General features: G+C 60.1%; 1 protein-coding gene across 1 annotated transcript in view; it reads right to left on the bottom strand.

Moving 5' to 3' along the window:
* IGSF21 (immunoglobin superfamily member 21) overlaps positions 1-8,826 on the bottom strand; it is a 212,655-nt gene extending 203,829 nt beyond the window's left edge. The window contains exon 1 of the mRNA XM_059691028.1: positions 8,376-8,826. Coding sequence (XP_059547011.1) covers positions 8,376-8,445 — 70 coding nt within the window. The 5' untranslated portion in view covers positions 8,446-8,826. The remainder of the gene's footprint in view (positions 1-8,375) is intronic.
* Between the last annotated feature and the right edge of the window lie 494 nt (positions 8,827-9,320).

A 9,320-nucleotide genomic window follows, 5' to 3' on the forward strand; every position in this document is an offset into this window, starting at 1 on the left:
TGAGCTCACATGCTGGACACGTGGTGGAGATGGGATCTGAACCCTGGTCAGACTCCAGAGCCATGTGGCCTGGAGATCTAGAAGCTTCTCCCCAGAGGCGCCCTCCTCTCATCACTCCTGGCTCAGACCCGAGGTACAAGTTCCATCGGGAGCAGCCCCCTCCCAGGCCCTGCGACTTGGATGGGGCGTGGGCAGGGGCCTGGCTTTCCCTCCTTGCAGGCCTGGACTCTCCGGGAGAGGTGGGCAGTCTCCAGATGACGGCTTCTCTTCCCTGAGGCCGTGTCTCTTTGGGAACCCAGAGCCATCATTTACAGCCCAGTGGCGGTTCCAAAGACTTTCCAGCTTCAGGTGGCCCAGAAAAGCCAAATTAATCTTCCTGGAGCACTGCTCTGGGACAGTCTCTCCTCTCTCTTCAACTGCTCCCCAAAGCCCCAGGCTCCAATCCAGACCCCTCACCAGGAGCTCGGGCCTCTGCCAACAACGCCAACCTCATTCCCAGTTTCTCGTGAGCACGATGCTCAGGTGGGGCTTGGCATGAATAGATGTTTAGTGCATACTTTTTCCCTCCTTTCTCACCGACACCCACCCCAGCACCAATCAAGGGCAGCTCCCTGCCCCACCAAGGGGAGCTCAGAAGGAAGACGAAGCCCTTTGGTGTTCCCATCACCTTCTACTGTTGGCTCACCCCCAGATGCCAGCTGTGATGCTGGCGTGAGTGGTGGTGGGCAGAGTGGACAATGAACACCTTCTCACACTGGGAAGATTTCCAGTGGTAACTGAGCAGGGCCAGGCTCAGGGAGACCTCATTCATTCATTCATTCATTCATTCATTCATTCAATAAACACATCTTGGAGATGTGCTCAGAACCAGAACCCATGCCCGGGATCTGACCCTCAAGAGCTCTCTGCTCAATAGGGAGACCAACCCACAACCACCTCCAGCCCCAGAGGAGGTGGTTTTAGCAGAGTGTTGCCCAAGGTGGCGCTGCCAGCACACTTAGGGGACACCAGAGTCACCGGGGCCCAGGGAGCAGTGGAGGGTGGGAAGTGGGCGAGCAGAGGCTTGGAGAGAGGTTTGCTGGGGGTCAGGGGCTGTGCTGGCTGAGGGCAGATGTCTGCTCTCTGTGCCAATAAAGAGCAGAAGTGGGGAGGAGGGGAGGAGGGGGGGAGAAGGCCAGGAACCTCCCAGGCAGATGTAGTCTGTGGGCTGGAGAGACATGGACTCTGGTCTCCATGCTGTGTGACCAGGGACATCAGTGTCCACGCCTTGGATTGGGGATGTAAACACCCATTCGGACGGCAGTGGAGGAGGGAGGGAGTCACATCAGCACAGTGACGACCACAGCACCCAGCTCACAGCCCATGCTTTTTGGTTGATATTTCGGGGCTGTGAGCTCATGAGGAGCTGGCTGGCCTCATTCCAGACCCCTGTGGACCAAGTGAGGCAGTGCAATGAGTGGGGGAGGGAAGGAAGGCTGGGCTCGCAGCCACCAAACCCGGGTCCAGTCCAACCCCTTCCTGCTACCATCTCTCATCTCCCTAAGCCTCAGTTTCCCTGGGTGTTCAATAGGCTCAAGAGTAGCTGCCTTCACTCTGATACGAGGACGACCTGGACCGATGGGTCTGCCAGCAGGTGGTCAGCTCTCGATTGCTTTCAATGGGCAGAGAGTTGGGGTGTCCGGAGTCAGGGTCTCCACCACTTTGATTATTTGAGCATCTCCAAGAAAGATAGAAGCAGAACTTGGCTGACAGGAAGTTCACCTGTAAGACCAGTCTCAACTCCACATGCCATCGGTAAGCCCATTCACACACTTTTCTGTAGAAAGCCATGGACCCAGCCCTCATCTAAATGAAGACACATGTGTCTAAAGGCCAAAGGCGGCTTATGCATCCAAACAACTTCCATTGCGCACCCACCATGTGTTTCATGGAGAAGATTCGATGGCAGACCCGCACAGCGTCCCTGTCTTCAGGGAGCTTCTATTCCATGAAGGTGGGATGTGGGCGGTCCACAGGGAGACTGGCTCCATCCCCGAATTCCACTGGGAAAATGTTCATTGGCTCTTGAGCCGCACTGGGGGCAGGGGGAGCGTGCGGGACAGCAATGCCTCAGGCCTCCAGGGAAAGGCAGGGAGCAGACGATGGAATCCGTCACCTCAGCCAGGGGGTCATGAACCTTCCTCCAGGGGTTACCCAGAGCAGCTAATCAGTGACTCTGAGGCTCCTCCTACCTTAGGGAGGCTGTCAAGTGGGGTCTTTGTTGCAAGGAGCAGAAATCACTCTGGACAACTCAAGCCAAAGGAAGGGAACTAATGGAGCAGAACAAGAGGAAGTGCTGGGCCTGGGGAGGACTCTGGCCACACGAGCTGGACGGCTCTGGCATAACCGTCCGTGGTGAATGCCGGTACCCTCATCAGAGCCGAGAGCTCTGCATGCAATGACTCGTTCCCTCCTGTCAGCTCCCTGCCAGGTAGGTCCCATCATTATTTCTTGGGAAACCAGCAAAGTACAGTTTATTGGGGGCCTCCACTGGCCAGGGGGACGCGCCAGTGATTCTGTCTTCCTGACACTCTGCTTAATATTCAGGTTCCAGGGCGAGTGCATCTGATGGGCTCGTCTTGGGGGTGCGTTACCTGATTGTGCCCCCCATGAAAGTGGTGTGCAGTTGGGGGTGGCGCTTGCATAATTCCCCAGAGCAAACCTGGCATGTTGCCAGGAGATGCAGGAATGGCCTAGGGCCAAGTCCAAGACCAGATTCCTTTCCTGGGTGTCCCAATGTCCGTTTCCACCCCTGTGGGCGGCTACTCTGTACACCTCCAGCTCCGTGCACATGGTATCTATTTGCTCCACGCATGGAACTGTGGACAGTAGATCTTGGTGATCGTGGGTCCCTTCAGCTACTGGGCCCCCTGAATGTGTAAAGATGGGTCCCAGGATCTCATCTCTCTGGTTCGTTCCCAAGAACCTCATCCCGAAGACGGACACCTCTTAGGAAGCGATGTCATGTGTTTCAACACCACCAACACCTATCACTCAAAACGGAAGGCTTTGCATCCCCTCGCACATGGTGGAGGCTGCCGCATCCCCCCTTGCAAATGATGAAAAATAACTAGCTTCTCCTCTCCTCCAGCACCAGCTGTGTCGGATTGCCTTAGACCTGGGTCTGAAACTCCCAGATCTTCCACTTAATGAAGATCCCAAGCCTCATGCATTATTTAAGAAAGAAAAGAAAGAAGAAAGGAAGAGAGAGAAGGGGGGGAAAGATCCTGGGTCTCTTGTTCTCATCTGCAAAACATGGCTAATAATCCTGCCTCGTGGACTGTTGGGGGCATTTAATGCCTAAAGAGCACCTCACAGGTGCATAATACACAGTAGATGTCAGCACCCTCCCTCTTCTTTGTCCCAGTCCTCACCGAGACTCTAGACTCTAGGGAGACAGCCTTGAGTCGAGCTGGTCCACCGCGCATGGTCCTGCCTCTGGCTCTCTGCTCATACAGGCTTCTCTTTCTGGCACATTCCCCACCCCCACCCCTCACCCCCCACAGCCCTGGGCTTATGAACATCCTCCCTTTACTTCAAGGTCTAAATGTCTCCCTTCCCTCTGAGGCATCCCCCTCACACCCCGATTAATCACTCTCCCCCCAAGAACCTGCTGGAGGAGACATCAATTCACTTGGCATCTAAGCAGGTATCAATGCATTACCACCTGGACTGCCATGCATCTTTCCAGGAACATGCCCACCTTCTCACCCCACGGGGGTGAGGACCCCAGGTCTCAGGTCTCCCTCTTTTCCAAAGCGCCCTGCCCACAACAGATGCCCATTCATTCTCTAGATGATGACGAGGGCTTTCAGGGACACCCGCTCTCCCATCTGTGCAGGCGAGCACACTGGTAATTCTATCTCAATGGGGATTTAGGCAGGAGAAAAACATCCAGAGAGGGAATTGGAGCCATTGCAACTGTCCATGTGGCTGGAGCTGGGCAGGGGACTGCAGGCCGTTCTCACGAGGAGACAGCAGAGCACAGAGGGAAAGAACCCCATGTCGAAAGCTCTGCTTGCCATGTACCGACTGGATGGCCTTGGAGAAGTCACTTAACCTCTCTGAGCCTCCATTTACTCATCTGCAAAATAAGGCTAATTTCACCTCTCAGGGTGGTGGTAAGCATTAAAGGGGACAAGAACGGCAACGCACATGGCACCGTGCCTGACATACAGTGAGAGCTCAGTTAGGGTCCAAGATCTAGCCCCTCGCTCCCTCTATGTGAAGAATCAATTTTCCGCTAAGCTGTTAGCAGAAAATCCCCCTACCGTGTTCAGGGCTGTGTTTCCAATGCTTAGCACAGTGCCTCGCACACAATCAGTCTATACTAAACATGTGTGGGTGCATGAATCACTGAATTTCAAGGGGCCCAAGGATGTAGCAGAGGTGGGCAGGGTGGTAAGCCAGGTCAGACACCTACATGAATGCCAGGAAAGCCAGTGAACAGAACTAACCAGCCTCCCCTTTGTTCAGCTCTTTGTTTGGCCTCTGCCTTTGAAGTCGCAGACTGCTTATCCAGAAACCGGGGCAAGCTGCTCAAACTCCTCCACCTCCATCCCCCACCACCCCGCCCCTGAACGGTAGCAGCAGTTAAGTGTGTAAGAGACAGCGGCTCTGAAAAGTCAGGTAGCCAGGCCAACCTAAGGCATCACTGGTCTCAGAGGACTCCCTGCAGCCCGAGAGAGGGGTCATTGGAAGGGAAGAGCGAGGCTGGGGCTGGACCAGCTGGGAGCTGGAAGGAGCCAGTGCCCCTGCCATGGACAAATCTTCAAACTCTGAGCCTCACTTTCCTGATCTGTGAAAAAGAGAAGCTTAAACCCATCGCACAGCATGCATGAGGGCTGTGAAGCGGCCAGCACGTGCTGGACACGTGGCAGCTGATCCACATAATCGTGGCTATTGAAAACACAAAACCCCAGCTACGACATAAGACGGGAGCGATCTTAGCTTGTTAGAGACTTGCTGTGGAAGGGCTGTTAGATGCAGGGTCTCGGCACCGCACGGACCAGGGCAGCTCTCCTTTTGAGCCCATCGTCTCGCCTAAGGCATCAGGGTCGGGTAGGAGATGATCAGTTCCTACTTTAACAAGGTTCTCCTGCTTAAAAAACAATAGAACGTTCAGAACCACTGAAGTGATCTTGGAGGTTGCTTCTAGCTCTAACGTTTTCTGCACATAAAAAGAAAACCTAGCTCAACATCTCAGGCAAAACTCCAGTTTGCATCTGGGCTGGGAAGGGAGTGGAGGTGCTGCCTGGGGGTCCCAGCATTCTGGGGGAGCAGGAGAGAAGCAGCCTGCACAGGGCAGGCCCTTTAACACGGCTGCCCAGGGCTCAGAAGGAGCCCTGCGGTGCCAAGCCCCAGCAGGTCAGGGCGTGGGGTGGGGGTGGAGAGGGAGGATAAATATGTAAAATCCTCACACCAGCTCCAGCAGCACAGCCCTGCAGTCTCAGTAGTGCGGCTGCCTCAGCCCAGCCAAGCTGGCTACCCCCCTCCAACCCACCTGCTGATGCTTGATTGTGAAGAGACAACTGTTAGGGCCTGTGGCTCCACCTAACTGGGCCTGACCACCCCTACTCTTCCTGGAGAATGTCCCAGAGCCCCACGTGGCAGGTCCAAGAACCATTCTCCAGCCGCCACTCCCAATCCCTGGTGCCCCAACCCCACCCCCACCCCCACCCCCACGGGGCTACTGCAGAGGCCCAAGAGCAGAGCTTCCTTCCCAGAAATGCCCAGTTGAAAACGCCATTTCGGCGCCCGGGGTGATGGGGAGGCCTGAGAAATGTGGGTTTCTCCTCTGGAGTCAGATTCTGGGGAATGGGGAGCCAGCGGCAGGCATTTCCCGCCACCCAGCCCGCCAGCCTGGGCAGCGGACTCCTTTCTCCTTTCTAACCCACCTCTCCGAAGTGGAACCCCTTTGCTTTGCAACCCAAACGGGCAGAACAGGCCAGGGCTCATGGGCCGCGCCCCTCTCTAGTATGACCGCCCCATCCCCCACGGAGCAAGCATGTTTATGATACTTGCTCCAGATTCTACGCTCCTTGCCCTGGAGGCAGCCCCTGGCAGGTGGGCCGGCAGAGCCCAGTGCCAGGTGCTTGGCTCTTGGTCCGGGAAGGGCGCCCTCCTCCGGCAAGCCGGCCTCTTGCATCTCTTGCGGACCCTGCTGTATCCCCGCCCCCTCGTGGGCACTTGCTTGGAAGCGGGAAGGAGAGACCCCACCCACGCGCAGTCTTTCCTCCTCTGCGGAGAACAGACTGCTCCCCTGCAGATCGGGACCCGGTCCGCGCCCCAGGCTCGGAAAGTTTCCGGTGCGCCATCGGGTCTGCATCTTTCCTTCACCCTGAGCAGCGGAGCTCAAAGGCAAAGCCGGCTCCCCAAGCCCAGAGGCGCTCACCCCGGCTCCTGGGCCCCGCCTCCCGCAGCCTGCGGAGGAGGTGGGCAGGGGGGCTTCAGGACGCCCACAGCTCTGGAGCCGGGAAACGCTGCTGGGGTTCCGGGGAGAGCTCGCAGGGTGGGGTCCTGATGGAGAGGGTTTCCCACCAAAGCCTTTCCCACCACTCGCCGCCATCCCCCTTTCCTGCCGGGTCTCTGGGTTCTGAGCATTGGGAGGCGGGGGATGGGGGGTGCTCCCGTCCTGCCTCCAACCCCAACCCCTGCTCCCTGCAATGGCCAGGTGAGGGCTCCAGTGCCTCTCAGCAAAGCCGGGCGCCCTCTCGGTGGCGGTGGCGGAAGCGCAGGAACCCGGTCAACCCCTACCCCCACCCCTCCTCTCCATCTAACCTTCCCTCTAGGCTAGGGGCATCCGAGGGAGGGAGCCCTCGCCCCAGAGTTGGGGGTAGATTTTGATCCACTTTGAAAAGTCCATTGCTCCACAGATGGGGCACGAAGTACTGCATTCCTCTGGCTCACGCCTGCCTCTCCCCGCTCCTGCCAGCAGGACCACCACCGGGCTCCCATCTGCAGCGGCTCCCCTCTGCAGACCAGCGCTCTCCAGGACCGCGGAGGAGAAGAGGGGGTGGGGGGTTCGGGGCGCCCCTTCCTGGCAGGCACTCTGGGAGCCTGTTAGACGCCACCCCTTAGGGCAAGGCACACACAGAGAGCAGCTGACTCCCCCACCTCCATCACCCCACTGAGCCAGGGGCTGAGCCCTACCGGTCATGGTCACAATGGCTACTTTTTGGCCACCCACGTCGCTTTCCCCCTCCACGGCGGAACCAGGCTGTTTCCAGAGGCGCTGGTTTGGGGCACCCAGGTCTGACAGAGGCTCAGGGAGGATCCAGGACCAGGACGCAGATCCTCGCCGGCTCCTCCCTAGTCCCACTTCCCTCCAGCTGGGCGGGCAGCCAGTGCCTGGGCCCCTGACGGAAGGTGATGAGTCGCAGGTTCCACTCCCGCAGCTTTTCAGACCCACCAGCCAGGGGCGCGGGGCGGGAGGCAGGGAGAACCCCGGGGCTGCGGAGCCTCCTATCTCTGATCGCTAGCGCTGGGGAGCCCGTTCGGCTTCCTCCTTCCAGCTGGGACCCAGTCCACACGGGACACACACATACCACAGCTCACACCTCCTCACCCCCACGCGCCCACACCTGCCCCCAACCACACGCTCGGTCCACCACAGGCACGCACACTCGGGTCCATGAAGCAACACGACGACACCCCCCCCCCTCCCCCGCGCCCCGCATGAGCACCTCCACGCTCTGCCAAGTGTCACATTCTCACCTGCGGTGCACGCACACCCTCGCCTAGAAACACAGTCATCTGTTGTCACACGCCCCTCCGGGGACCCGCACACTTGGGGCACGCGTGAAACGCCACGCCTCGCACCTTCACTCTCCCTCCGCCACGCTCACACACAGCCCACTTCACACCCTCGCGGAGGAGCTGCCACCCACTCAGCCCCGAACACTCTCGCTCCCGCTCTCACACACACACCTTCCCCGCGTAACTGACACAGACACTCAACACCCTCCAGACACTCGCTCACTCACGCACCATCACGCACATTCGCATCCCTAAATGCGCTCCCGCGCCCTCTTCACACGCAGCTCCTTCCCGGGCACCACACACACAGGCGCAACAAAGGCACGAGCGCACACACACACACACACACACACACACACACACACACACACGCTGGCACAGACCCAGAGCCCAGAGCGCTCTCTCCACAGGAGACATGCCCCCCGGCCCCTCGCCAAGCCGACCAGCTCCACAGACCCCCACGCCAAGACCTTGCTCGGACCCGAGCCCCTCCGGAGCAACCCCCGCCTGCGCCCCTCCCGGCGGCCGGCCCCGCACACGCCCGCGGCCAGGGCTCCCGCCGGCGCCCGCGCACTCACCGCGCGCCAGGTCCAGGATCGCGGCGAGCAGCAGGCAGACGCAGCTGCGGAGGCTCCGGGCGGCCCGCATGTTGCCCGGGAGCGGGAGGCGCTGGCGGGGCGGCGGCGGCGGCGGCGGCGGCGGCGGCGGCGGAGGCAGGTCCCCTCGCCATGGGCTCAGGCGCGCTCCTGCCTCGGGCCGCCGGCCGAGACAGCGGGGGACAGCGCGGGGCGCCGCGGGGGCGCTCCCATGCCGCCGCGGCCCGGCTGCCCAGGCGCCCGGCTGGACTGGGCTCGGGCTCCGCGGGGCGCCGCGACCCTCGGGCTCCGGGCGTCCTCCGGGCGCAGCTGCTGGCTCCCGGCTCCGCGGCTGCGAGCGGCACCCACCGCCACCGGGATTCGGATCCGCGGCGGCGCTGGAGTTTGGAGCCAAATTGCGCTCTCTCTGCCTCGCGCTCGCCTCTCTCGGCTGCGCGAGCGCCCCCCTCCCAGCGCCCTCCCTCCGTCCCTCCCCTCTCTCCCCGCCCCCCACCCTCCCCGCCCTCCCCTCGCCGCGCTCTCCGCTGTATTATACAGACTTTTCTTTAATCCTTTCTGGGCTGTTCGGTTCTCTCCGCTAAGCCGATTTATTGCAGGGAGAAGGAGAGCTCCCCCTCCCCCGTCCCCTCCCTCCCTGTCTCCTCCCCCCATCTCTACCCCGGGGGACCCCCCCTCACTCACACCTGGCTTGAAACCCTTATCTTCACAAACATCTCCCAGGTGACCTAGGTCTCCTGCCCTCCATGAGCCAAGCTTCAGCTGATCCCCCTCCACCTAATTCCATCCCTGGGATTCACCTCCCCGCCCCCCCCCGCCCCCCCCACACACACACTGGTGGGGGAGGCAGCCTCATAGCCTCCTGAGAGGGATGCCTCCACAGCGGGCAGAGCCGGCAGGGTGTGGCCCCAGTACTGGCCTTGCCACTTA

Source organism: Myotis daubentonii, chromosome 3 (assembly GCF_963259705.1).
Source record: "Myotis daubentonii chromosome 3, mMyoDau2.1, whole genome shotgun sequence".
In the NCBI taxonomy this organism is placed as follows: domain Eukaryota; kingdom Metazoa; phylum Chordata; class Mammalia; order Chiroptera; family Vespertilionidae; genus Myotis; species Myotis daubentonii.